Source organism: Drosophila ananassae, chromosome 2L, assembly GCF_017639315.1.
Source record: "Drosophila ananassae strain 14024-0371.13 chromosome 2L, ASM1763931v2, whole genome shotgun sequence".
Lineage (NCBI taxonomy): Eukaryota > Metazoa > Arthropoda > Insecta > Diptera > Drosophilidae > Drosophila > Drosophila ananassae.
This window is the reverse complement of record NC_057927.1, coordinates 2291665-2318038: the sequence shown is the minus strand read 5'-3', so window position 1 is coordinate 2318038 and position 26374 is coordinate 2291665. Positions and strand designations below refer to the sequence as shown.

General features: G+C 44.5%; 8 protein-coding genes across 9 annotated transcripts; 4 read left to right on the top strand and 4 right to left on the bottom strand.

Annotated features, from left to right (window-relative positions):
- Window positions 1–627: 627 nt before the first annotated feature.
- LOC6500137 (opsin Rh1) lies at window positions 628–2501 on the top strand. The gene is made up of 5 exons (XM_001953119.4): window positions 628–844; window positions 925–1485; window positions 1542–1689; window positions 1748–2025; window positions 2094–2501. Exons 1-5 carry the CDS (start codon window positions 837–839, stop codon window positions 2218–2220), a joined length of 1122 nt encoding a protein of 373 aa, XP_001953154.1. The 5' UTR covers window positions 628–836; the 3' UTR covers window positions 2221–2501.
- A 64-nt stretch (window positions 2502–2565) lies between these two features.
- Window positions 2566–8696, bottom strand: LOC6500408 (mitogen-activated protein kinase kinase kinase 15). Its single transcript, XM_001953118.4, has 10 exons — window positions 8278–8696; window positions 8007–8201; window positions 6993–7162; window positions 6030–6927; window positions 5635–5973; window positions 4772–5574; window positions 4559–4705; window positions 3389–4279; window positions 3058–3324; window positions 2566–2999 (listed from the first exon to the last, which is right to left on the bottom strand). Exons 1-10 carry the CDS (start codon window positions 8395–8397, stop codon window positions 2756–2758), a joined length of 4074 nt encoding a protein of 1357 aa, XP_001953153.1. The 5' UTR covers window positions 8398–8696; the 3' UTR covers window positions 2566–2755.
- A 135-nt stretch (window positions 8697–8831) lies between these two features.
- LOC6500407 (short-chain specific acyl-CoA dehydrogenase, mitochondrial) lies at window positions 8832–10565 on the bottom strand. Its single transcript, XM_001953117.4, has 3 exons — window positions 10380–10565; window positions 10086–10295; window positions 8832–9942 (listed from the first exon to the last, which is right to left on the bottom strand). Exons 1-3 carry the CDS (start codon window positions 10411–10413, stop codon window positions 8969–8971), a joined length of 1218 nt encoding a protein of 405 aa, XP_001953152.1. The 5' UTR covers window positions 10414–10565; the 3' UTR covers window positions 8832–8968.
- Window positions 10566–10739: 174 nt separating this feature from the next.
- LOC6500138 lies at window positions 10740–12043 on the top strand. The gene has a single exon (XM_001953116.4). It carries the CDS (start codon window positions 10837–10839, stop codon window positions 11806–11808), a length of 972 nt encoding a protein of 323 aa, XP_001953151.1. The 5' UTR covers window positions 10740–10836; the 3' UTR covers window positions 11809–12043.
- Window positions 12044–12698: 655 nt separating this feature from the next.
- On the top strand, window positions 12699–20892 carry LOC6500139 (probable multidrug resistance-associated protein lethal(2)03659). Its single transcript, XM_032456256.2, has 10 exons — window positions 12699–12774; window positions 13273–13439; window positions 13505–13590; window positions 15926–16085; window positions 16181–16374; window positions 16429–16610; window positions 16798–18389; window positions 18452–18945; window positions 19010–20205; window positions 20265–20892. The coding sequence occupies exons 2-10, from the start codon at window positions 13363–13365 to the stop codon at window positions 20301–20303; spliced, it is 4020 nt and encodes a 1339-aa protein (XP_032312147.1). The 5' UTR covers window positions 12699–12774; window positions 13273–13362; the 3' UTR covers window positions 20304–20892.
- Window positions 20893–21095: 203 nt separating this feature from the next.
- Window positions 21096–23246, bottom strand: LOC6500406 (transmembrane protein 256 homolog). Its single transcript, XM_001953114.4, has 3 exons — window positions 22884–23246; window positions 22508–22816; window positions 21096–21364 (listed from the first exon to the last, which is right to left on the bottom strand). Exons 1-3 carry the CDS (start codon window positions 22974–22976, stop codon window positions 21221–21223), a joined length of 546 nt encoding a protein of 181 aa, XP_001953149.1. The 5' UTR covers window positions 22977–23246; the 3' UTR covers window positions 21096–21220.
- Window positions 23247–23624: 378 nt separating this feature from the next.
- On the top strand, window positions 23625–25456 carry LOC6500140 (venom serine carboxypeptidase). Of its 2 annotated transcripts, none has more exons than XM_001953113.4 (2): window positions 23625–23759; window positions 23829–25456. In XM_001953113.4, the coding sequence occupies exon 2, from the start codon at window positions 23857–23859 to the stop codon at window positions 25291–25293; it is 1437 nt and encodes a 478-aa protein (XP_001953148.1). In that variant the 5' UTR covers window positions 23625–23759; window positions 23829–23856; the 3' UTR covers window positions 25294–25456. The 2 variants fall into 2 exon arrangements, with proteins under 2 accessions (XP_001953148.1, XP_032305745.1); XM_032449854.2 differs by having other exon boundaries at window positions 23630–23767.
- Window positions 25397–26338, bottom strand: LOC6500405 (rRNA methyltransferase 2, mitochondrial). The gene has a single exon (XM_001953112.4). The coding sequence runs from the start codon at window positions 26278–26280 to the stop codon at window positions 25516–25518; it is 765 nt and encodes a 254-aa protein (XP_001953147.1). The 5' UTR covers window positions 26281–26338; the 3' UTR covers window positions 25397–25515.
- Window positions 26339–26374: the final 36 nt, after the last annotated feature.

Genomic DNA, 26374 nt, shown 5'->3' with positions numbered 1-26374 from the left:
TACAAGGTTTTATTTGAATTTATATAAAACTCTCTCGAAATAGAACATGATTGAAAACACCACGCTTCAACCCACGCCAACGGTGCGTATACTCGATCGCGCATACGCACTGTTGCACCCTTGAAAACTGACAGTCTTCGGTTGTTTTATTGCATATTTCCCCATCGAATGTTTGAACATTGACACATTAAACTATAAGTTTGTGGTTTAAAGTGTTTTCATAATATATGCTACCCAAGGCACACAGTGCGTATACTCGATCGCGCATACGCACTGTTGCACCCTTGAAAAGTACAGCTTTTTGTTATTATATTGCATATGCTTCCACTTATTGATGGGACATTGACACATTAAATGGCTGACTTTAGTCGCCCCTTTTCGACACAATGCCAGCTAAAAACTAAAGCTCGGCCAGAGCCGTTCTCGGAAACCATTGAAATGTCTTTGGCGAAAGACTTTAGCTATTGACATTGGCCCACGGCGATGTGCACTGGATTTTGTTATGACTATTATGATTATAAGCCAGAAAGCTGTCGACATTTTTCTCCTCAACGCTTTCTTCACATTGCTGGAGGTGTATTTTTAGGCCCCTAATTGAATTTGAATTTCTGGGTTCTGCAATGGCGGGAAAAACTATAAAAGCCAGGTCAAGAAGTGCAGTCGATGCAGGTTTCCAACGACCAATCGCCGCGAATAGTCCACCCCAGTGAAATATTCAGAGTTCAGGAGTCCTTTATGTAAAAAGTGTTTGAAATATTAATAGTGAATTTGCAGCTTTTTATGTAGACAGTGTGATACAGGCGGGATATAGTGACGCAGCCAGAAACTTAGACACAATGGAGAGGTACGATCCATTGAGGATGCTTTCCGCACCCATGGATTGGATCCAAAGATTTAATATTCCGTTTTGATTCGATGTTGCAGCTTCGCAGCAGCAGCCACACAACTGGGGCCCCACTTTGCCCCCCTGTCCAATGGATCGGTGGTGGACAAGGTGACCCCCGACATGGCGCACCTGATCAGCCCGTACTGGAACCAGTTCCCCGCCATGGACCCCATCTGGGCCAAAATCCTGACCGCCTACATGATCATCATTGGCATGATTTCCTGGTGCGGAAATGGCGTGGTGATCTACATTTTCGCCACCACCAAGTCGTTGCGCACTCCCGCCAACCTGCTGGTCATTAACCTGGCCATATCCGACTTCGGCATCATGATCACCAACACGCCCATGATGGGCATTAATTTGTACTTCGAGACTTGGGTGCTCGGCCCGATGATGTGCGACATCTATGCCGGTCTGGGCTCCGCCTTCGGCTGCAGCTCCATCTGGTCCATGTGCATGATCTCCCTGGATCGCTACCAAGTGATCGTCAAGGGTATGGCAGGCCGGCCGATGACCATTCCACTGGCACTCGGAAAGATTGCCTACATCTGGTTCATGTCAAGCATTTGGTGCCTGGCACCCGCCTTCGGCTGGAGCAGGTGGGTTCTCCATACGGATGAAACGGATGATATGGTGACTACATTTTATTTGATAGGTATGTTCCTGAGGGTAACCTGACATCGTGCGGTATTGACTACTTGGAGCGCGACTGGAATCCACGCTCATACCTGATCTTTTACTCGATCTTCGTTTACTATATCCCGCTGTTCCTGATCTGCTACTCTTACTGGTTCATCATTGCTGTAAGTGGTCTACGATCCTTACCGTAATATACCCCAATATCCTGTAATCTTTCCCCAGGCTGTGTCCGCCCACGAGAAGGCCATGCGGGAGCAGGCCAAGAAGATGAATGTCAAGTCCCTCCGCTCCTCTGAGGATGCCGAGAAGAGCGCCGAGGGCAAGCTGGCCAAGGTCGCCCTGGTGACCATCACCCTGTGGTTCATGGCGTGGACCCCATACCTTGTGATCAACTGCATGGGACTGTTCAAGTTCGAGGGACTGACACCCCTGAACACCATCTGGGGCGCTTGCTTCGCCAAGTCGGCTGCCTGCTACAATCCAATTGTATATGGAATCAGGTTGGTTCTTCTCATGACAAAAATATATACAATTTTTAAACGTTTGGACTTCATTTTCCTCTTTATAGCCATCCCAAATACCGCTTGGCTCTCAAGGAGAAGTGTCCTTGCTGCGTCTTTGGCAAAGTCGACGATGGCAAGTCCAGCGATGCCCAATCTCAGGCCACCGCCAGCGAGGCCGAATCCAAGGCATAAGTTTATTGCCGCAACAACCAGAACAGCAACAACAACAACAACAACATCTAATTACTTACAACAGCAACAAAAACAACAACAACAACAGCAAGAACAACTGCAGCAACAGAACGAAACGCTTTCGAATAACATCAATAACAACAATAACAATGAAAAATTTATGCAAATTTCTTACATAACAAAATGCAATGTAAACTCAACTATCAAAACCTCTGCAATGTCTGCAAAAGACAACAAAAAACATAGCAAAAAAAATAAATGCAAACGAACTAGAAAAGTTATCTAAAATTGTTTAAATTAAAGTATAATTTTACTTATTAATTATCCCATTAAAAATCATTTCGCTTTTCTTGTAAAGCACTTCACAATATATTTTCTGTTTCAGTTTTTGATTGCTTTTAAATTAAAGGCACTTAAATTCCATTTTTTTTTGTTTTATAAATTAACATGCATGTTAGTAGCACATGGACAAAATTAACAATTAATTTGTATCAGTATCTGTTAAGGCACAACTATCGAGGTTCCACAATTCCAATCATTCGCTGCAAGAATCGTATTCGCTTTCGCTCTTTTTGATTTTCGTTTTGATTCCCGTGTCGGGCGTGTTGGGAGTTGTGGTTGTTGGTGATGGTAGCGTATTATTGTTAGTCATTAATGCCAGAGAGCCGTTGCCGCCAATTGGCTTGTGATAGGTGCTGGGCGGACTGTCCAAGCAGTCAGGGGAGGTGCAAGCCCGTTCCTGTATAATTAGTTTCCACAAACGCACTTCGATGCCAACACTGCAGAATAAAATAAAACATTTAACAGGAATCTTAATACTTTTTCATTCGAACTGACCGCAGACCCAACCGCATGAGGTCCAACTTTTCCATGTTGTAGATAAAGTCCTCAAAAGTGAAACCTTCATTCAGTATGAGCGTTTTTGAGAACTCGTCTATCTCCTGCTGGGTCAGCCACTGCTCCAACTGCTCGTCTACCTCGTGCAGACCGAAGTGGTGCTTGTTCAGCTGCCTCCGTGGATTACCTGCCGAAGCTGCACGGGGGCCAGCCCCCACACCAGGGCTCATTCTATGGCACTTTTTGTTAAAGCCGTTGATGGTGCGTCTGTAAAACATAGTATTATGTTAATAAGCTTCTTTCAGAGCCTTTTCTTTCTGGAAAAACTTACCGTAACCTCTTCCTTCCGCCCATATAGATATGGGCTAGCTCCTGACTAATGTTGTGCAGAGCTCTCATGCTCTGCCGCTGCTGTTCAATCAGCTGACGCTGTAGCTTATGTTGGTTATCGCGAATGTCCCGCAAAATACGTGCACATTCGACAGAACTGCTTAGAGCATCTCCTCCCGCATCAGCTTGGACTACTCCGCCGCCACCTAAACTGCTCGTGGGCAATGCTTTTTCGAGCTGTTGCTTCTCCTGGCTGTCAGTGGAACCCTGCTGCACCAAGCACGTGGTCACACTCTCATCGTCGTTTCCAGACAGATCCTTATCCGCCAGATTGGCGCCCAGTTCTGGAGAGAAAATAGTAACTGCCGCCTGAACCGCGCGCTTGACCAGATTATCCAACGCGAACATCCAATGCGGTTTGATGCAGTGCAGCCGAAGCACACAGACCACGGCGTCTTGAAAGGAGTACAGCGCCAGATGCAGATGATCCAAGGCAATAGCGTCGTTATTTAACTTCTGCTTCAGCTCGTTAATAGTAGTCTCCAAATGCTTCTCATTTTCGTTCATAATGTAGTCCCGCAGTCCTCGTATCAACACCTCCAGATCGCTCTTGCGGATCGCAATCGAGTGCTGATCAGCATCGACCTTCTTCAACCAGATGTCGCAAATTTTAGACTCGTCCAGTGCCAGCACTTTGGACAGCGTGGTTCTTCGCTGTGAATCCTTCTTCAGCCTGTAGAAGCCGTCCGTTTCGCTCGTCTCACTGATACTCGTTCGCAGGGACGGAGTGGTGGGTTCTCCGATTTCAGGAGAGAGCAGAAACCCGGACGAATTCCTTCGCTCCAGCAAGCTGGGCAGCTCGTCAATGTCAACGGACGATGTGTGAGTGACGCTGGAAGAAAGGAGGTATCCGCAAATCAGTACTTGATGATAAGACAATTATTGCCCTTAAAAATTCGTAATATATTACATGGAAGTTCTCGTTTTTTATATATAATTACTTTACACAGTTTGAATCGATTTGAAAATGTTATCAGTCCCATTTAATAAAACCATTGCTGATAACAAATATCAACAACATATAAGTCACTTAGCTTGTTAACACTTAAGATGTTAGCAAATTTTAATTACTTTAAAAAATACAAGCAAAATACTTAAATTACGGACTTACTCCAGTTCCGGTGTAGTGGGCGTGTTGCAGGTGGTATTATACGACAGGGGTGGTGTCGTCTTGTGAACCAAACGATCTGCAGGGACCGAAATACTCCGGCCAAAATCCGTATTAATAGGCAAGGCAGGGCGCAGCTTACGAGGCTTGCTAGAAAACAAATACAAGATTAAAAATAAGAATTTCCTACAAGAAAAAGGGACAATAAAAACTCACTCCGCCAGAAAGGGATCATCAAGCAGTTGCAACGCTGACGGTCGATCCAGAACGCTGATGGCAAAGCATCGTAAGATGAAGTTCTTGGCATTGGCAGACAACTCCTCCGGTATGTTGGGATGCTTCTTGTAGTAGCCCACCTTGAACATTGCCGCCTGAGCGCAGCCGAGCTCGATAAATGGCGGCTTGCCAGTTGCCATCTCCACGTTTGTGCAGCCGAACGACCAGATATCTGCCGCTGGACCGTAACCTCTTACGCCCTGGTCAATGACCTCTGGTGCCATGTATTGAAGTGTGCCCGTGAAGGTCTCAGTCATGGGATTGATGCGGGCCAGCCGCTTGGAGGTGCCAAAGTCGGAGATCTTCACCACGCCGCTGTACGTGTTCACCAAAACGTTGTCGCCCTTGATGTCGCGGTGCACGATATCCTGTTCATGCAGATACTTAAGCCCCTCAAGGATCTGCTTGGAGTAGAAGGCCATAGTAGACTCGTTGTCCTTGAGCGGACCCCACTTGGTCTCCAGCAGGTCGGACAGCGAGCCTCCCGGCACCTGCTCCATGAAGATCTTAAAGAAGCCATCTTCCGAACGTGATCCTAAATACTGGACGATGTTGCGATGTCGCAGCTGTGAGTGAAGCTTGATCTCCTCGTGCAAGGGTTGGACATCCTGGGAGTTCTTCTCCGGCACCTCCTTGATGGCGATTCGTACCTGTGTCTGTGTATCTCGTGCCGCATATACGGTACCGTATGTACCCTTACCCAGTACCTTCTTCCGATTCTGCTCGTCGTAGTCGTACTCGTACTGAAAAATAAAGCGTAAATCAATATACTTTATTGAAAACTATATTACAATATTACCCACCTCGATTGGCACCTCATCGGTGTCGAGATTAACGAACACCACCTGGTCGACAGTCATCTCCCGTATCAAGTCATAGAACTTCTGTCGGCATTCTGTCGAGGGGAAGTAAATCTGAAAGTCGTCGGAGTTGTGGTGCACATACAGGTAGGCGCATCGATCATCCCGCTTGTACAAGCTAACTGACTTTATCTTGGAAGCAACAAACAAGAAGTCGTGCAGCTTTTTACAAGCGTTTTTCGAATGAGCTAGGCAAATGTTGACGATCTGTATGGACTTTTCATCGGCATCCATGTTGATGGTTACGTAGCTGGGCATATAGATCTTCTGCGGCTCAAGGATCTAGAAATTAATAATAAAAATATGAAACTGTTCAAGAACTAATACAATTTTCTTACCAGAATGGGAAAGCGTATGCTGTTCTTGACCTCCTCCGTGTTTGTAGCCTCAAGAAAGAAGTCCATCCAGAATTGAAACACCTGCTCTTCCATTGTGGGCAGCCGATCCTCGGGTCTCTTACGAAACCGATGAATAAGTGAAATATTGCCTATGGTGGACTTGAGGTACCAATTGGGAGGCTTCAACTTAAACATACACTCGGCTGCCTGAATGGCCTTTGCATAATCGTCGTATAAAACGTGAATCTCAAAGAACGTGGCCACGTCCCAGTACTCGCTCAGCGTGGAAAGGCTGCCCTTTTTCCCAATTAGATTGTTCAGGGTCATGCCGATGTGTTGCAACTCCTCCGTGTTGCTAAACTCCTTTCCCTCAATAACGAGCAGGGTGGCCAAGTTGATGCCGGCATATTCGTTCGGCTGCACTTCGAAACTTTGACGGTACCATTTAATTGCATGCGCTAAGCTAGTCGCGTCCGTGTAATCCGACTCTACAAATATATCTTTGTAGATTCGTCCGCAAAGACAGAGCATATCCGGGAAGTGGTTCTCCTTCTTCTCTAAAGCCTGCAGCGAGGATTCCAGTGCTTTTTCTCTATCTCCCATGCGATTCCGCCGATTCAGCGCAAAGGCGTACAGGAAACTAATGTGTCCCGTCTCCACGTACTTGCGGGTGTTCGGTATGTTCTTTAGATCGTTCACCAGCCGCACCATGGCATCATAGTCCTGCACGTCCCTCAACGAGCACATAAAACTGTGCACAACTTCGCCGGAGAGGACGTGCGGATCGTCCAGTCGCCTTCGCATGTCATGCAGAATACTCTGAAGCTTGACTCCGTTGGTGGCATATGTGTCCCGGGCCGTTCGCAGGTCGCTGAGGAACTTTTCGCGCATGTGAGCTCTGAAGGTTACAAGATGAAAATAGAAAATTTCTTAGAAATTGGGACTTAACCCGATAATTCTCACTTGGATTGGATTTCCACATCTTGCAGCTTCCGCTTTAGACGCCACTGGAGAGTGGGCACCCGACCCTCAGCGGCTGGCTCCTTGTTGTTGTTGGCCTGATTGGTCAAATGGCAGGAATTGCTCTCGGCATTGAGTTTGTAGCTGAGAAACAAGTAGTTGGCACAAGAGAGCTGCAACGAGAAACAATATTAGCGGGCGTGGACCGATTTTTATGAGAGGCACTGTGAATGCAGGCCACCACTGCGTTGGTGTGAATTATTTAGTGTGCGTGCCTTTTTGAGTTTTTGCGTGGGCGCGCGCTCGCATTTGTTATTGTTATTGTTGCCGCCGCCTATGCTTTTTTGTTGGTTTATTGCCGCGGCCAAAACAAAAATAACGAAAGCGTTTCAGCGGAAATAGAAAGATCGACAAGAACAACAACATGGGCAGTCACGACTTGGCTACCGTTTGAAAAGTAAAAGCATTTATCTTATCGGAGCAACAGAACCGATCACGCCTTAAGATGTTTGCGGATCTCCACTAAAGGTGCTGCCACCGACTGACCCGATAAACAGACCTCTACGGATCTGGACAAACAACTGACATTACAGAGAAAACAAGGGTGGAGGGGCTTTTCAAAATCCCATAAAAGATAAAAAAAATATAATTGTAAAGTTTAAGCAAGAAAAGTTAGTTCCACCTTACGATAACTGCATGTATGTACCTAGGAAATCCCATTTCGAGTAGATTGTATTCCGTGGAATGTTGTACAAACAATACTGTTTCTATATGTGTGTACATATGTGGCGTTTATTGTAGTTTTAGCTTGTTGGCAAAGTAATCTCAAAATATATTTCTGAACCCTTATTAGTAGTTCTATCATTTATTTTTAGTCTTCGACTAAAACTAAACATTTAGAGGAGAGAGCGAACTAAAAAGAAATTATGGAATATTCTACGAGCTATAAAGATTAGTTAGTATCGCAGTGCACCAGATTTTGTGGAATTTTGGCTCGGGAGTAGAGCAAATACCCACCCTGAGACTTAGCGTTTGCTTGGACTCCAAATCGTTGTATATGAGAATATTTTCCTTCATTCCGAAGCTCTCCCGCACGCCGTAATGATATGAGAGTGGTCTCTGCTGGGCCAGGATGCTCAGATCGATCACCGCAACATCGGCATTGTAGAAGGTCTCCAGCACATTCGTCTCCCCAAAATCCAGGCGCTCGAACTGGAATGCGGAATGGTTAGGACACTGGTCTAGGGTGCTCCATGGGGACATTGTATAATCGGTTAAGCCCATTCACCTGCACCCGCTGAAAATTGGCGCCCGCGGCCTGCACCGCCTGCTTGATCTCTTCCAGCGCACAGATGCGATCCTCCAGATGATCGCCCACCACGGTGTCGATTACACACACAACATCCATAGCTATTCCGGATCTAAAATGTTTGCCCGGAGGCAGGGAGGCTATTCCTGGCACTACGCGATTGCTGTCTGTTTTCGGACGGATTTCGTGTAATTAGCGCAGTCTCCGGTTGGCAAACGCGCACACCTCAACGGTAAAAAGAGTCATTACCACATTCTTGCTGCAACTGCATCGCGTTAATTGCAAGAAATAAATAATTGTAAGAAATAAATAAATTAACAAAATGTACAAATGTGCGGTGGAACGCGCAGTATATTCAGACTTAGTGTGACCAGGTGGCTTGGTAGGGAGTCCCTACCAGAAACAGACCACATATGTGTAGTTTTTCTAACCGCCCGTAAAATACTGCTTTTAATATATTTAAAAAACGGGCGGATAAATTTAAATTCAAATGTAATTTATCAATCTAAAAAAAACAGGACAAAATAAACTACTAGGATTAAAATATATTTATTTAGAAAAATTGTAAAAGCCTGAATCGTTAATAAAAATTTGGTCTACAATATTTTTAGAGAGAGGGATCGGTTTCACATTATAATAAAAACTTTCTGCTTAAAATTACGGTCGTGTCTTAACTGGCGTATTCCTTGAGTATCGAACCAGCAATGACAAGCCGTTGAATCTCGGAGGTGCCCTCATAGATCTCCGTGATCCGAGCATCGCGATAGTGCCGCTCTGCTGCCATATCCGTAACGTATCCCATTCCACCGAGGATCTGAATGCACTGGTGGGCACACATGGTGGCTGCCTCCGAAGCAGCAAGCTTGGCCATAGCGGCCTCCTTGGTGTATGGCTGCTTGTTGTCCTTTAGCCAAGCGGCGCGCCAGGTAAGAAGGCGGGCTGATTCCATGGCCAACGACATGTCGGCAATCTTTTGCTGAATAGATTGCAATTTCGAGATGGGTTTCCCGAATGCCTGTCGTTTCTGCGAGTAATCCACGGCAAGCTCCAAAGCAGCCTGACCGATTCCCAGCGCTTGTCCAGCGATGCCTATCCTTCCAGCATCTAGGGTCTGCATGGCAATTTTGAATCCAAAGCCGGGCTCTCCCAGCATGCTCTCCTTGGGTATCGCGCAATCCTCGAATATCAGCTGGCAGGTTGATGATCCTCGGATGCCCAGCTTGTCCTCTTTCTTACCCAAGGAGAAGCCCTTCAAGCCCTTGGGGACTATGAAAGCGGAGATGCCCTTGTGCTTCAACTGCTTGTTGGTGGTGGCAAAAACAATAGCGGCCTCAGCCTCAAATGCATTCGTGATCCACGCCTTGGTTCCATTTAGTAAGAAGTGATCTCCCTTATCGGTAGCTATGGTAGAAGCAGCTCCAGCATCTGAACCATTTCCCGGCTCCGATAAAGCAAAGCATCCCACTCGTTTCCCGGTTGTGTAGGGTGTGATGTAAGTCTCCTTTTGGCTATCATTTCCAAAGGACAGTAGAGGTCCCAAGTAGAGGGAGTTGTTTACCGACATGATCACGCCAGCAGAGGCGCATCCCCTTGAGATCTCTTCCATGGCAATCGCATAGGCCAAGTAATCAAGACCGGTACCACCTGTTGAAAGGAATATTTATTGTTTAATAATGAATTCTATTTGTTTTTCAAGCAAGGATCTTGATTGGAATTTTCAATATATGGTGATCTTCTGTACCAATTATTATCTTTACACATTTTTATCGTTGTTATAGCATTATTACCTAACTCCTCTGGAATCGCCACAGCCATGGTGCCAAGTTCTCCCATTTGACGGATCAGTTTTTCAGGATACAGGTGCTCCCGATCGCATTTCGCAGCGTTGGCACTCAACTCAGCGTTGGCGAAGTCCCGGCAGGTCTTTTGTAACATCTGATGGGTGTCCGGAAGGGCCGACAAAGACGCAATCTGGCGGAGATTCGCCGATCTGCGAACTGAACATCAATATCAGTAAAGGATCTCTTGCTTATAACAAAAACAAACTGCTGGTCAAAGTCCACCAATTTCTGTTTTCCTACCGATGTTTAGGGAACGGGCAATTACAGATTGCATGGTGGTTTCTTTGGATTAAATTTAACTAAAAATTGCACTTATTGATTATAAAAGTATATAAAAATTGTTGTATAAAATTGTTAATAAAAAATAAAAGTTAAAACGGTGTAGTGTGACCAGGGACAAAAACCGGCACTGGATTTCAGGGTTGATGGCAACCCTATGATATATTCCAAAAAAACTTTTTCGAAATTTGAATTGATATTGTGAAGGTTTTTGTTTAAAACACCTTCCTCGTTCTTTTACATAAATTGAGAATTACTAATCATGAATTTGTAATTTATCCCACCTATATAATCCAAATAATTCTAGCATAGTTTTGTCCCTGCACGTTTACTTTCCCACACCAAACGGTCACACTATCTTGAGATAGATCAACAATTGTTTTTATTTATATTTTGCTAAACAACTGAAATACGCGTTATGTCTCGTAAATGTGATGGGAATGAAAGCGCAAATATTGAGGCAGTGGAGTACTTTAGTGGAAACGAAAATGAATCGACACCGATTGAGCAGGTTACCGTCTCCCGAAGAACCAAAACAACTTGTGTTGTACTCCAGAATACTGGCAAGCCGAAGATCATGCTGCAATGCAACATTGAAGGCTGTACGTATCAAACAAACAGGCGACGGGACATGCATCGCCACAAACGCTCCTTGAAACATTCACACCACGACGTGTCCTCCGACTCGGAATCCGACTTCGATCGCCCGCCGTGGGAATGCAAGCTCTGTAGTTATATCACCGCCAAGAGGTTCAGCTTTGCTCGCCACCAGAGATCCGAACGGCATCGTCGGAATCAGCTATATGCCTCCAAGGACGAAGAGACACCTGTCGCTACGAAAAAGCCCAAGGAAACAGAAACGTCCCAACCAGATATTCAAACAATCGACACTTCCAGCGAAGACAACAAAGACGAAGGCATCCTTTACACTTGCACAACTTGCACTTTCACGACAACCAACAAGTTGATGATGAAACATCATAAAAAATCGACGGAACATCTGGATAAAATGAATGTTACGGAACTGGACAACTGGTTAATAGAATATGACCCCCAAGGTGAAGAAAACTGTGAAACAAATGAGCCCATTCTACTGGAAACAGAAGATGAGGACGACGAAGACGATATCGCCGTCGAAAACTGCTCTACGTTCGATTGCAACATTTGTGATTATAAAACTGCCCATAGATTTAGTTTCATCCGCCACAAACAGTCGCGCAAGCACCTCGAAAACCTTATCGTTCTTACGGATGAGGACATGGTCCAGACTGACCTCGGCTTTGATGCTATAGAGATGGATCCCAGCGAAGAATTGCAGGAGATCGTATACGTTCCCACGGAGGAGAATCCTGACGAGAACTGCTATCACATAGTGATGGATAGCGATTAGTTTTTGCTGATAATACCTATGTATATACGTTTTCTATTTTTACCTACTCAGGATTGGGAAGAGCCATAAGAATCTGTGGCTCGGAGCTGCGCAATGATGCATTTGTTAAATAATTAAAACATTTTTTTATCAAGTTCATAAATAATTATTGTAAATATAATATATTGATTATATGTATACATTTAAACTTAACTTAAAACTTGAGAATACAGAAATGCTGTGTTTTAAAATGTAAGTCATTGTTTTAATTGCTGGAGTCGGAGTCGGAATACATTTGTTTCCAACCCTAGCAGTGAAGGAATTCTTTTGTCAGTGACTGTGTATCTGCCACTTGTCCGTTTTGACAGCCCGCTTGCTGATTCCTGCTAAGTCCTGCGCAGATTCGACGCGCACTGGAACTTGTTTAACGTTTTTATGTTTTTCTCTGCACAAACTTTATAAATTCAGCACACAGAAAATAGCAATCCGCACTATTATTTTCCAACCGTATGCAGTGCATCATAGTAGCCAAGGAGAAGGACGCCTGCATAGAGGAGCACTTAACAGCCAAAATAGCACTGCAATAGGATTCCTGTTTGTTGTCTTATTGATTTGCCGTCACCTTTGGAGTTTTGGTTTTCCTTTTGGATTCAGTTCAGTTTCCCTGTATCTGTATCCGCATCCGCTAAGAGAGGTAAAATATAAACAACGTAAAATATAAACATTCCATCGAGAGAGGCGAAGAGAGCTCTAGTGATGAAGGTGATAGTCCAAGAATTTTTGTGATAAGAGAGAGCAGGAGTTCTGGTTCTCCACAGTGTTGCATCCACAGTGTTTATCTGCACCTCTCGGTGGCTCTCTTCCCTCTCCGAGGCGATCTCAAGATAAGAGCTTCGCTCCTCGGGAGCCTATAAAAAGAAGCTCCGGTGGCCGTTGGTCGAGTATTTGAAAGCTGTCGCCGCATCAACTAGGTGACCATTACCTACCGTGAGTTCCCACAGGTCTTTCCCCAATCGAAAAAGTGTTTCCCAAAAGTCAAGTGATTTTTAGAGTCAATAAAAAAGTGAATGAAAATTTAATTTTCTCATAGGCGATCACTTTTTTAACTTTAAAAGTGTTGAGAATTTTTATTTTACTAATTATGGATATAAATAAAAAAATATCATTGTATTTAAACTTTAATAAAAGTGTCTATAATCGCTAATCTAATCGGAATATCCATCTGAACCAGAATGTAATATTGGAATAGGGCCAAAGTCAACAGAAAATAGTGCTCATCAATTGGAATTTAAACAAAAGAATATAGGCCAATTTGGGGCCCAATGTTTGCCTAATCGCTTTTATGCCGTCAAAACAATAACAAGCCGTTAATAAAATCGAAGAAATAAAAGATTGGAAAAGCAACATCATCATGACTTTATTAAAAGTTATCATTAAGGGAGACTCCCTCCAACCTTATACTAATTGGCTTTAATCCTTTTTCAGCGGCACCTTTAAACGAGACCCAGCACCGACCAATGACTCGTCGCTGAAAAGTAATTCATAGGCCCAGGATAGAATTCGAAATCGACCAAAATGCAGTCCATGAAAGCCGATGAGCTGCCGGAGAATCCGCGCGAGACATCAAACATCTTTTCGTCCCTAATGTTCTGGTACGTTGGCATGGCAATTCCACTTATTACATTTTTAATTTTAAATATAAAATTCTTAATTCCAGCTTTGCCATGCCCACATTCTTCAAGGGGCGTAAAAAGACTCTGGATGAAAATGATTTATACAGGGCCCTGAAGGAGCACAAATCAGGTGAGTTCTGGCGGGGAGTGGACAGAAGGGTAGAAAGCTTTTCAAAAGATTTCTGAGTAATAGCCATTTAGTGCGAATATACCACAAAAATTCGATTGCGTGCTTCGCATAATAAATTGTCAACGATTCATTTGAAGATGGTGGGTATATCTTTATGGTTATATCTTTGCTTTAACCGATAAGCAAATTTAATTGAATTACGAAATCGACTAGCGACTCTGATAAGTTTGCATAGTATCAAGGATTCTTGAATGAGAAAATTACTCCTTATCAGCACGTATGGGAGATTAGGCAATACGTGACGTCATGTGGCAAAAGATCCAAGTGGATTACTATGTGACTAAGAATTGGGACACGCTTTCCACCTATGAGAGCTCTTCGGTTTCTCCAGGGTGCAATGTCCAATGCTTTCGAGGGGCTTCTCAAGACGAGTCTGGCATTAGTCGCGTGCGAAATCCCTATCCTCGAAAGCTTCCTTACAGACCACTATATACATTAGTGATTTATATAATTATCTGAGTGGAATATATAGCCCACTATCTCTGGCATTCAAACGCTCCCCAAATGAAGTGCCTGGGACACTCTTCAAGGCGCCCGGCGGTTGCGATTAGATAGGGCTTAGTATGAGTCCACTTTTTACACCTTCTGGCTTGGTTTTTCTGGTTACTCGGTTTAGATCGGAGTCTTAAGGATCACCCGATTCTCGAGGGGGAAGACGAGCGATAAGGTGATCGTGCCTGCATACCACGACTGGTTTATTTTTATGAGTTTGCTTCATATACAACTCTTCCATTGAGATCGGGAACTATAGTCTTGCGGAACTATAGTCGCGCCTAATCCGGTTGATAAGATAGCTCTTGGATACACACAATGTGCACCATCACCCATTGAATTATACCGTCGTCTCAGATAGCAATATCCAATAGACCTTTGAGTTCCTCATTCAAATCTTAGGCCCTGTCCCAAAAGTGACAATTCTGATAACTTTGTCAACGTCCGTTCGCCGCAGTTAATTGAATTCTCTGCCAAAAATAATTGATAGCATTCTCGCAACACCCCCGATCTAAACGCTATAAGCTATATCAGGCTTATTTACTTACGAACTTATAATTAATGGGCCCCTGTAGATACTCCATTGAGTGGATGGATCGTGCCACGGGCCTTGTACAAAGAAACAATACATATTTGGGCAAATATTTATATAATTAATAACAAAAACAAATGCCAAGCTAAACGCTTTTGTTCCAATGCCTAATCAATTGGCAGTCTACGGCCCTCGAGTCTGGTTTAAGCCTTACGGAAGTGCCGGAATCCATCCCCATATGGGGCTGGCATTGGGGTGGCGGGGAAACTCCCGGAGTCGATAAGACTCGATTGGACGTAATGCAGCTGGCAGCTGACCGGGATTTGCTTTTGTTGCCAGCCATAACTCACTGCTAAACCAAACTAGCAGAACGGACAATTTGCCGGATTTATTACTTTCACGGTTGCGGTCATAATGATATCACAATGATGATAATAAAGCAAGGAAATCTACAAAATTATAATTGAATAGTGTGGGTCAATGCTTATGAGATCTCTATTATTCTTTATTAACAGATTTTTATGTATTATAAAAATTACGAAAAAACCCATTACTAAGTCTACTCCCTCTTCAAAAAGATAACCGTCATTTTATAGTTTCAGTATGAGAACCATCCTCGAAATGTTATTTTTAAAAGAAAACTTGTCATTTTGAAGCAGCCATAAAGTGATAAGTGTTATTGCACATGCGGTTAAATTAATAAAAGGCTTAAATATAGACAAGATATCAGACTTCGTAATGTGGCTCTCAAAATATTATTCATTCAGCGAAAGCTCTACAATTTTACGCACATTTTGCCATTAGGAATTCTGAATTACATCCATAGTTTTGGAATTGGATATGTAATTTATTAGCTTACCATTTATGGCCCAGATAATAAATCATATTTAATCTGCCGCTGAAATTACGGGAAATATGGTATGTGAACTATTTTTAGATTTTTTCAATTTTGAAATGGAATGTAATGCAGTTTATGTCCCGTTTTTATTGAAGATTACTTTATGAACTGAAAATAATTGAATTACTCACTCAGTCTATTAAAAGAAATCAAAAATTTTTATATTTTTGACTTGCAAAGTAAGTGCAAGCAAAGTAATCGCTTCTTGTGTGCTTGCAGTGTTAGCATCTCCACTCTGATATGGCCTGTAACCAAGTCATGCCATGTCATCCCGTTGGACATAATTTACTATTCGCTCATGCAATGGGCGCAGTTTGTTGATATCTCAATCTGGACGATCTGTGTACTTTCAGATACCCTCGGCGCCCAGCTCAGCGAAGCCTGGGACAAGGAGGTGGAGAAAAAGAGCAAGAAAAAGAAGACCCCCAGCCTGCTGAAGGCCTCGATGAGCGTCTTCGGATGGCGCTTAGCTGGCTTGGGCCTGGTGCTCTTCATTTTGGAGATCGGTTTCCGGTAAGTCGGCTCATCCTGACTCCGCCCACTTCCCAGATACCTGGGTGATTTATGGCCATTTAACTTATAACTCCTCCATCCCCCCACTCTTTTAGAGTCACCCAGCCACTGTGCCTGGGCGGTCTGGTCCGATTCTATGCGAAGAACAATAACACCGAAGATAACCAGACAGAGGCCTATCTGTACGCCCTGGGCGTGATCTTGTGTAGCGCCTTCAATGTGCTCCTCATGCATCCCTACATGCTGGGCATGTTCCACCTCGGCATGAAGGCCAGAATAGCCATGACAAGTAAGTAAGCCGAAGCTCCCCCTGTGACACTTGAGTAATGATATCGCCCCGCAGGTATGATATATCGAAAGGCCCTGCGTCTGAGTCGAACGGCACTGGGCGACACCACCATCGGTCAGGTGGTCAATCTCATCTCGAACGATGTGGGCAGGCTGGACGTCTCCGTCATCCACATGAATTATTTATGGCTGGGCCCCGTGGAGATTGCTATTATTACATATCTCATGTACCGAGAGGTGGGTCATCTTGCAATTAACCAGCTGTACGAAAAATGGAAGTGAACTTCCATGACTCTATGTTGTTTATCGATGAAGTAAATAAGCATTTCAATGGCATTGTCTTTGGTTTCATGAATTAAGTTCATTCCATATACATATATCTCTAAAAACTAGTTACATATTATTAATCCTTCGACTCCCACAGATTGGCATATCCGCCTTCTTTGGCGTGGCCGTCATGTTGCTGTTCATACCTCTGCAAGCATATCTGGGCAAGAAGACCTCGGTTCTCCGGCTGAAGACCGCCCTGCGAACGGATGAGCGTGTCCGCATGATGAACGAAATCATTTCTGGCATCCAGGTGATCAAGATGTACGCCTGGGAGATCCCATTCAGCAAGATGATAAACTACGTACGCACCAAGGAGATGAACGCCATCCGGAATGTGAACTACATCCGAGGAACGCTGCAGAGTTTCATCATGTTTGTGACGAGGATATCAGTGTTTGTGAGTCTGGTGGGATTTGTGCTCCTCGGACAACTGCTGACGGCGGAGAAGGCTTTCGTGATCACCGCCTACTACAATATTTTGCGAAACACCATGACCGTCTACTTCCCCATGGGCATCTCCCAGTTCGCCGAGCTCCTGGTCTCCATTCGCCGTATCCAGACCTTCATGCTGCACGAGGAGACTAAGGTCAGGGACAAGTCGGATGACCAGGACGAACAAAAGCTGGGAAAATCGGGTCTTATTGCCGATCCTGCTGCAGCCCAATCCACTGGAATCCTGAAACCCAACAGTCGTCGTAGTAGTGAGGCAGAGCATGGCATTGTCATAAACAAACTGAAGTCAAGGTGGAACGCCAAGAGCACGGATTACACGCTGGACAATGTGTCCCTTAAGTTTAAGCCACGCCAGCTGGTGGCGGTCATTGGGCCAGTTGGATCCGGAAAATCCAGTTTGATTCAGGCCGTGTTGGGAGAATTGCCCCCGGAATCGGGATCCGTAAAGGTAAATGGCAGCGTGTCCTACGCGTCCCAGGAACCTTGGCTCTTCACTGGCACCGTGCGTCAGAATATTCTCTTTGGACTGCCCATGGACAAGCATCGCTACCGTACGGTGGTGAAGAAGTGTGCTCTGGAGCGGGATTTCGAGCTGCTTCCCTATGCCGATAAGACGATTGTGGGTGAAAGAGGAGCCTCCCTATCTGGTGGACAGAAAGCACGTATCAGTTTGGCCAGGGCTGTCTACAGGAAGGCAGACATCTACCTCTTGGACGATCCTCTCAGCGCCGTGGACACTCATGTGGGTCGCCATCTATTCGATCAGTGTATGCGTGGTTTCCTGCGGGATGAAATTGTCCTATTGGTCACCCATCAACTGCAATTCCTAGAGCAGGCCGACGTAATTGTGATCATGGACAAGGGTAAGATTAGCGCCATGGGCACCTACGAATCCATGAGCAAGACTGGTCTGGACTTTGCCAAGATGCTTACGGATCCCAGCAAGAAGGACGAAGGCGCCGGTGATGCCGCCGAAAAGAAGGCTCTATCTCGGCAGAACAGCAAGCTGCGTGACAGACATGGCAGTATCTCCTCTATGGAATCTGCAGCTGAGTCCTTGGCAGCGGAGTCGCCCATGCAGACGCAGGAGGGTCGCGTGGAGGGACGCATCGGCATGAAGCTGTACAAGAAGTACTTTGGAGCCAATGGCTATGGACTGTTTATTGTTTTCGCTTTCTTCTGCATCGGCGCTCAGGTGCTGGGTTCTGGTGGAGACATCTTCCTTTCATATTGGTGAGTCGGCATTTCTCCAGGATTTCTTAAGGATCATGGATTAATATACTATTCTCTTACAGGGTGAACAAAAATGGCGAAGCTGAGCAAGAAAACATCATGGCCCGATTGCGACGAGCCTTCCCCGAGACCAGACTTAACGCTGACACCGATCCGATAGATATATACTACTTTACTGGCATCAATGTGTCCGTCATCATCTTCTCCCTGGTGCGAAGCATGCTGTTCTTCTACCTGGCCATGCGCAGCTCCACGACATTGCACAACACCATGTTCCAGGGCGTGACCCGAGCGGCAATGCATTTCTTCAACACTAATCCCTCCGGTCGTATTCTTAACCGTTTCTCCAAGGATTTGGGTCAGGTGGACGAGATCCTGCCCTCGGTTATGATGGACGTAATGCAGATTTTCCTCGCCATCGTCGGTATTGTCGTGGTATTGTGCATCGTCAACGTCTGGTATATCCTGGCCACCCTCTTCCTGGTGATTATATTCTACGGTCTGCGAGTCTTTTATCTCAATACCTCAAGAGATGTTAAGCGCCTGGAAGCAGTCAGTAAGTGGATTAATCTTTCTAATATTCTAAAGTATTTTCAAACTAATTTTACCTTATTTTTCAGCACGATCCCCCATCTACTCCCACTTGAGTGCGTCTCTGAATGGCTTGGCCACGATCCGAGCTTTTGGAGCTCAGAAGGAACTTATCGCCGAATTCGACAACTACCAGGACATGCACAGCTCCGGCTACTACATGTTCTTGGCCACAAGCCGAGCCTTTGGATACTGGTTGGATTGCGTTTGTGTGCTCTACATCGCGGTGATCACGCTTAGCTTCTTCCTCTTCACCCCCGAGAATGGTGGTGATGTTGGTCTGGCCATCACCCAGGCTATGGGCATGACGGGCATGGTGCAGTGGGGTATGCGACAATCGGCGGAACTGGAGAACACAATGACGGCAGTAGAACGAGTGGTCGAGTACGAGGATCTGGAGCCGGAGGGTGACTTTGAGTCCAAGCCGAACAAGAAGCCTCCAAAGGATTGGCCTGAGGATGGAAAGATTGTGTTTGATGACCTCTCGCTGAAATACTTCCCCGACAAGGCGGCCGATTATGTACTGCGCTCCTTGAACATTGCCATCCAGGGCTGTGAGAAGGTGGGCATCGTGGGACGCACTGGCGCTGGAAAATCCTCGCTCATCAACGCTCTATTCCGTCTGTCCTACAACGAGGGCGCCATCCTCATCGACAGGCGGGATACCAACGATCTGGGACTTCACGATCTTCGCAGCAAGATATCCATTATTCCGCAGGAACCTGTTCTCTTTTCGGGCACGATGCGTTACAACCTGGATCCCTTTGATGAATACAGTGATGCCAAGTTGTGGGAGTCCCTGGAGGAGGTGAAGCTCAAGCAAGTGGTGGCCGATTTGCCCAGCGGATTGCAAAGCAAAATATCCGAAGGTGGCACCAACTTCAGCGTGGGTCAGAGGCAGCTGGTGTGCCTGGCCAGAGCTATTCTCCGCGAGAATCGAATTCTGGTTATGGACGAGGCCACCGCAAACGTAGACCCCCAAACGGACGCGCTCATCCAGACGACAATTAGGAACAAGTTTAAGGATTGCACAGTGCTCACAATCGCTCATCGGCTCCATACTGTGATGGACTCGGACAAGGTGCTGGTTATGGATGCAGGCAGGGCGGTGGAGTTCGCTTCTCCGTTCGAGCTGCTGACGGTTAGCGAGAAGAAGGTGTTCCATGCAATGGTGAAGCAGACAGGAGATGCCACGTTCGATGCTCTGCTGAAGGTTGCACAGAAGGTAAGTAATTTAAAAACAATGTTTTGATTTGTTTAATAAATACTTAATTTTTGTGTTAGGCCCATGAGGAAAACCTGCGGCTGAAGAAGGATTCTTGACATTTCGCCGTTCCGAAGGCTTTCAAAGACTACATACTTAAGATACTGGAACCAATTACGAATCACCCGGCGGCCAATGCGGGCATACAGAAGACCTTCCTCTTTGCGGAGGCCTCCAAGCAAAAGTTACTAGGATAGCAGAACAGCTGCGGCTAAAGAATTTTTTACAAATCGTGTACAAATCAAATTAATTGTTAGGCAGATGTATAAAACTAGAGATTCGGTGAGAAATCAAAACAGCAAGACAATAAGAATACGAGAGTAGAAGAAAGTAGGAAGTAAATGTTTTTATACCGTCAGGAGAGAAGAAATCAAAGTGTGCAATAATTAATTTTAGCTGAACTTTATGCATTGACCTTCAAAAGGTCGCATTGCATTTGTATTATGTGTTCCAGTAATACGACAATAACAACCTACAAAAAAGAAAAACAAATCAAAAATTACAAAAAACAAAACGAAAAACAAAAAAAAAAGAATTCTATGAAATGTTACACCTAGTATTAATATATATGTGTGTTTTTTATAGTAATTTATTAATGTACAGGTTTACAATAAATGTAACAGTTCGGTTGGATCTTTTGTTAACACATTTTTATTTCATTTTCATTTAGCAATTTTACATTTGGCGAACAGCTTATTTATATAGAATTATATTCTAAGAAATTGTAAGCATTTAACTCCAAAGAATCTTCCATTAGCTGAAAGGCCCTCCTAGAGTTCACTTTTATCACTAACTGTATGTATTTATTATAAAACAACTGTCAGCGCAGTTAGAAAAACGAAAAGACAAAATAATTTTTAGCTATTGTTGTATGTTTAACTTGGCATAGCTTTAGTTGCCTCCTCATCCTCTACATTACTGATCAGAATGTGTTATATAAGATATAAATAAGCTAACTTTCCTCCTCCGCGCTCGTCTACAAGACCAGCGACAACCACGCGGCCATCAAACAGAATCCACCTATGGTCGCATATGGTTGCAGTCGTTTTTCGCCCGTCAGGGCCCGGTAGTACATACAGCCACTGAACAGCAACGTGCCCGTAGTCATCAGTGTGCCAGTCTACGGGTGGAAATATAAAAAATTAATTGTATTAAAAATTATATTCTGGCCTGTTCCAATTTAAACAATAATAGAATTAAATGGTCCTAATAATGATACCTAATAATGAAAATCCTGAAAAGTTTCGCATTTAAATATAGAATTTCCAAATCAAGAACCAAATAATAAAATCATAATTTACACTCCATTGAAAACTTTCCCCCCAAAAAATATATCCAAACTGAAAAAGCATTTACTTTTGAAATTATAAGAATTGTATGACACACGGAACAGGCCTTCTACCCCGATTTAAATATAAGATTTAGAAATTAGCTGAAAAGGGCCAGAGTTTTGTGTGCGTTTTTTGATGTTAGCTTTAGTTGTTGGCTTTAAACCCGATCAGAACAGGAAGCGCAGCAAGCTCCAAATTTTACTTGTCGTATAAGTCTGATAAAAAAAAATTGATTACCAAACAAAACAGCAAACAAAGAGAAAAATCTATGCCTTTTTGGTACATTTCTAAATAACTTAAATGTAATATTAAAATAACCAAATGAATTCCTACCCAAGCCCCGAACCCATATCAGCTATGAACCTGCTCATATCACCAAACAAAAAATATCTCAATTAATGGAAGTATACAAGTATCGTGTGTGGTATTGAAAATTACTTTGTAAGCTGCAATTAGTGGTTGTTGAACATTTAGCTTTAGCTTTGGAAAAATTTCATATACAACTTAATATACATATGCATAAATATTATATAGAGAAAGAGAGTAATTATTATGTTACACGGAAGCGCTTGGCCGAAATCAACATTCATTCATAGCTCAATTTTTGTATCAATCGTCAATCAGCGCATTAGACCTAGCTAAGCAGAGTGTCGATTATAAGATAACATCAATGTTGGAGTTTCAAGATATGAGAGAAACGCGAGTTGTTATAAATTCCGTTCAGAGACCTAACTTTACACAGAGTTTATGTAAACAACAAAACCGGCAAACAAAAGCTTTACAAATAAACAAACCATGATCGATACGAGAGCGTTTTTTGTGGGTAAAATAATAAACAAAGTTCTAAGTTCCAGGATAAACTGGCCTCTTCATACGCTACTTAATTCTATGCTGCTTAGAATCTGGTAGGAGCTCCTCTACACAAAACTTACGAGAACTGGATAATGTGCCAATGGCATAGCCATCATGGCAAACGAATGCAGGAAGTGTATGCGATTGGCGACATCCGCAAAAGCCTGCGAGTCGAGCTGCTCCTTGGGATCACTGACGTCCTTCAGGATATATTTACAGTAGGCGCCCATAAAGATGGCCGACGCGCCGCCGATCCCGGCCAGACGCACAAAGTGGTAATGGCTACCGGCAAGATAATGTAAGGCGCCATGGGGATGGACATACTGGTGAGCAGCATTTTGCATTGCCATTGAAGTGTCCTGCACCGTTACTTGTTTTGGACGCAAACCCTGTAATAAAAATTCACTTTAATATGATGCCAGGAAATTCGACTCTTTGTAAAATCCTAGTAATTACGAGTGTCCGTAAAAACGTCGAAGCGGACGCGATGACCATCTTGCTGACAGGATTGCCTAGGGTTATGTAGTCGAGCGTGTCGGCGATAGACATTGTGTAGTTGAAATGTCGTTAGCGCTGGACAATTGCTGTCTTGCTGTTGAGGTTGCTGATTTTATACCACTGAAATTTTGACGCAATTTTCCCTGTATTGCCAGATCGGCGGCTCTGTCGATTCACTGTGTCTTTCCCCGGATATCCTATATGATCTGGACTAGAGCTGCTACCCGCTCGAGATATGTTTTGTATGTGATATAAAAAGACAAGTTCTGATTTTGTCTGTTTTTCGGACAGTAAAATACTGGAGAGCTGAAATAAGCAAAATGCGAAGCGGTTCGATCTGGCAGCATTACGAAAAGCTTTTGCGTCAGTGTCGTTTAAAAAAATGGCGCGATTTTAAAATTGACTTAACAATTATTGTAAAAAAAAAGCCTTTGTCTAATATATAATTTAATAATAAAATTTAATAAGTATTCAAAGACAAATTCTGTGGCCTGTTGCCAACTTTTGGCTGTTATATCTCGATTTTATTTCTTTGGTAACATCTTGAATCTCTTTTTTTCTTCAATATACACTGATAATTATAAGTGGGAAACATGTTAAAATTATTAAAAATGTAATGTAATAACTAAGATAAAATAAAAAATACCCAATCGATAAATTTATTTAAAAATAAAAATCTTTCGATGGGTCTTGCAACCCTACCCCTTTACCACTACACTGAAATAAATCTTTGATTTTTTATGAAACAGTTCCACAATATTTTTGCCGGCTCTGCAAAATAAAGGAGGCAAAGCAAAGTGCAAGTACTGATTATACGTGCTTATCGACTGACTGGTGCGTAGGTCGGGGCGTTTACTAGCAGAGCGAAGCCATTGCCTATAATATCTCCCCTTTTTTATTTAGTTTGAGCAGCGCAGCCGAACAACAAACAATGAAAATCGCAACTCATTGCGCATTTCTAATTATCGCGGCGATAGCCGTGGTATCTGTGGCGGAGGAACGCCCCTACAGGCGGAGCTTCATCAACCCATATCCGAGATATGCATTCTTCGATGACGGAGTCGATCCTGGGGAGCCATTGTTCCTCACTCCTTTGATCAACAATGCCAACATCTCCAACGACAAGGTGAAGGAGCTGGCCCGGGTCCCGGCGTCGCAGTTTCATGGCGTGGAGAGCTACTCCGGTTACTTGACGGTGGATCCCAACTATAACTCCAACATGTTCTTCTGGTACTTCCCCGCCGAGCAGGATCCTGACTTTGCTCCTGTTGTCCTGTGGCTGCAGGGCGGTCCAGGTGCATCTTCCTTGTTTGGATTGTTTACCGAGAACGGACCTATCCAGCTGGATGCGCATGGGAAGCCCCAGAAAAGGGACATCACATGGAGCAAGACCCACAATCTGATATACATTGACAACCCCGTGGGCACTGGCTTCAGCTTCACCGATAAGGACGAGGGCTATGCCAAAAATGAAAAGGATGTGGGTCGTAATCTTCACGAGGCTGTAATGCAGCTGTACGAGCTGTTTGAGTGGAGTAACTCTTCGGGTTTCTGGGTTACTGGGGAGTCCTACGCGGGCAAGTATGTCCCCGCACTGGCCTATCATATCCACAAAGTGCAGAATGCCATAGAAACACGCGTGTACATTCCCCTCAAGGGTGTCGCCATTGGAAATGGCCTCTCGGATCCATTGCATCAGCTCAAGTACGGCGACTATCTGTATCAGTTGGGTCTGATTGATGAGCACGGACTGCAGAGCTTCCACGAGGCGGAGGCTAAAGGGGCTGATTGCATCGAGAAGCGGGATATGGAATGCGCCTTTGATGTGTTTGACTCGCTGATCAACGGAGACCTCACGAATGGCTCCTTGTTCAGCAATCTCACGGGTTACAACTGGTACTATAACTACCTGAAGACCCACGACGATGACGGTGCCAATCTGGGAAATTTCCTCCAGGCTGGTGCCACACGACGGGCGATTCATGTGGGCAACAAGCCCTTCCACGACCTGGACAAGGAGAACAAGGTGGAGCTGCATCTGAAGAAGGATGTGATGGACAGTGTGGCGCCCTGGATAGCCGAACTACTCTCATACTACACTGTGTGCATTTACAGCGGCCAGCTGGACATCATTGTGGCTTATCCACTGACCAGGAACTACCTCAACCACCTGAAGTTCGCTGGCTCCGACAAATACAAGGTTGCTCCGCGCGAGATTTGGAGGGTTGATGGAGAGGTGGCTGGATATGCCAAACACGCCGGCCACCTGGTAGAGATCATGATACGCAATGCAGGCCATATGGCTCCCCACGATCAGCCCAAGTGGCTCTACTGGATGATCGACCATCTCACCCACTACAAGCATTAGGGTTCTTGATTTAAAATTATCCTCTAACCAATTGGTCTTGTTTTTTTTAGTTTCAAATGGTTAAACAAATTGTATCAAAATAATTTTGAAATTGATTTTAAAATGAAATCTAGAACAAATATATATTTTTCAACCTATACAAAATACATAATGTTAAAAATAATTCCGCTTTTTCCTTACTTCTTAACATAACTATTCAACAATTTAAATAAGGAACGAAAACTACGTTTTTGAACTACTTTCTGGTACTCCTTTAAAGCTCCTGGCTACCAGAAAGTGCTCGGCAGAATCTCCTCGACTCGCACGAGGTTTAACGCGCTTCACCTTTTCATAAAAGCGAAGCATGTTGCTTTCTAGCTTGGGCACATCTCCGTTGTCCCACACCTTGACCACCAAATGGGCCTGCGGCGCGGACATGGCAATGGCAAAGCGGAGCACCTCGTAGCAAAGATTCGTGATGCTTTCCTGATCCAGCATCCTTACGCCCGTGGCATTTGGCGCCATATCTGAGAGGACACAGTTAACCTGACGGCCATTCAGGGATTCGCGTAACCGCTTCTGTGCGAGGGTCGATGTGAAGTCCATGCCGCCGAAAATCGTGGCACCCGGCACCGCATGGAAATGCAACAGGTCTATACTAAAGACGGCTCCTTGCGGCGCACGCTCCTGCTTGCCATTTGCATTGGTCCGCTCCACCGCCACTTGGGTCCAGCTTCCAGGGGCAGCTCCGCAGTCCAGTACAGTGTCCCCTGGCCGCAATATGCCGTATTTATCATCCATCTCCAGTAACTTGAAGGCACTGCGGCAGCGATAGTTCATCATTCGAGCCTTCTCCACATAGGGATCTGCTAGCTGACGAGTGAGCCACTCCTGGGAGCTTTTGCTCCGGCCCTTAAGGTTTCGTGGCTGTTGTTTGGCATAGTTGCCGGCGATCTCCGTGTGCAGCAGGCGTTTAAACAGAAAATTACCAGTAACCGTGAGCCGCATTGTATAAGGTATCGGTTTGGACAGGGTTGTCGAGTTCGTTGTAGGTCTAATAGGCAGGTCTAATACCTTCAAGAAATTACAGGGAAAGTAGCTT

Coding starts and splice junctions, on each gene's coding strand:
- LOC6500137 (XM_001953119.4), top strand. Junction 1,486..1,541: donor CCCGCCTTCGGCTGGAGCAG/GTGGGTTCTCCA, acceptor TTTATTTGATAG/GTATGTTCCTGAGGGTAACC. Junction 1,690..1,747: donor CTTACTGGTTCATCATTGCT/GTAAGTGGTCTA, acceptor ATCTTTCCCCAG/GCTGTGTCCGCCCACGAGAA.
- LOC6500408 (XM_001953118.4), bottom strand. CDS start 8,397: ATGGATGTTGTGTGTGTAATCGACACCGTGGTGGGCGATCATCTGGAG. Junction 6,928..6,992: donor GATGTGGAAATCCAATCCAA/GTGAGAATTATC, acceptor TGTAACCTTCAG/AGCTCACATGCGCGAAAAGT. Junction 4,280..4,558: donor CCCACTACACCGGAACTGGA/GTAAGTCCGTAA, acceptor CCTTTCTTCCAG/CGTCACTCACACATCGTCCG.
- LOC6500407 (XM_001953117.4), bottom strand. CDS start 10,413: ATGCAATCTGTAATTGCCCGTTCCCTAAACATCG. Junction 10,296..10,379: donor TGCCCGTTCCCTAAACATCG/GTAGGAAAACAG, acceptor ATTGATGTTCAG/TTCGCAGATCGGCGAATCTC. Junction 9,943..10,085: donor GGCGATTCCAGAGGAGTTAG/GTAATAATGCTA, acceptor TCCTTTCAACAG/GTGGTACCGGTCTTGATTAC.
- LOC6500138 (XM_001953116.4), top strand. CDS start 10,837: ATGTCTCGTAAATGTGATGGGAATGAAAGCGCAAATATTGAGGCAGTG.
- LOC6500139 (XM_032456256.2), top strand. CDS start 13,363: ATGCAGTCCATGAAAGCCGATGAGCTGCCGGAGAATCCGCGCGAGACA. Junction 16,086..16,180: donor ATTTTGGAGATCGGTTTCCG/GTAAGTCGGCTC, acceptor CCACTCTTTTAG/AGTCACCCAGCCACTGTGCC. Junction 20,206..20,264: donor TGCTGAAGGTTGCACAGAAG/GTAAGTAATTTA, acceptor TTTTTGTGTTAG/GCCCATGAGGAAAACCTGCG.
- LOC6500406 (XM_001953114.4), bottom strand. CDS start 22,976: ATGTCTATCGCCGACACGCTCGACTACATAACCCTAGGCAATCCTGTC. Junction 22,817..22,883: donor CGACGTTTTTACGGACACTC/GTAATTACTAGG, acceptor TTTTTATTACAG/GGTTTGCGTCCAAAACAAGT. Junction 21,365..22,507: donor TGGCACATTATCCAGTTCTC/GTAAGTTTTGTG, acceptor TTCCACCCGTAG/ACTGGCACACTGATGACTAC.
- LOC6500140 (XM_001953113.4), top strand. CDS start 23,857: ATGAAAATCGCAACTCATTGCGCATTTCTAATTATCGCGGCGATAGCC.
- LOC6500405 (XM_001953112.4), bottom strand. CDS start 26,280: ATGCGGCTCACGGTTACTGGTAATTTTCTGTTTAAACGCCTGCTGCAC.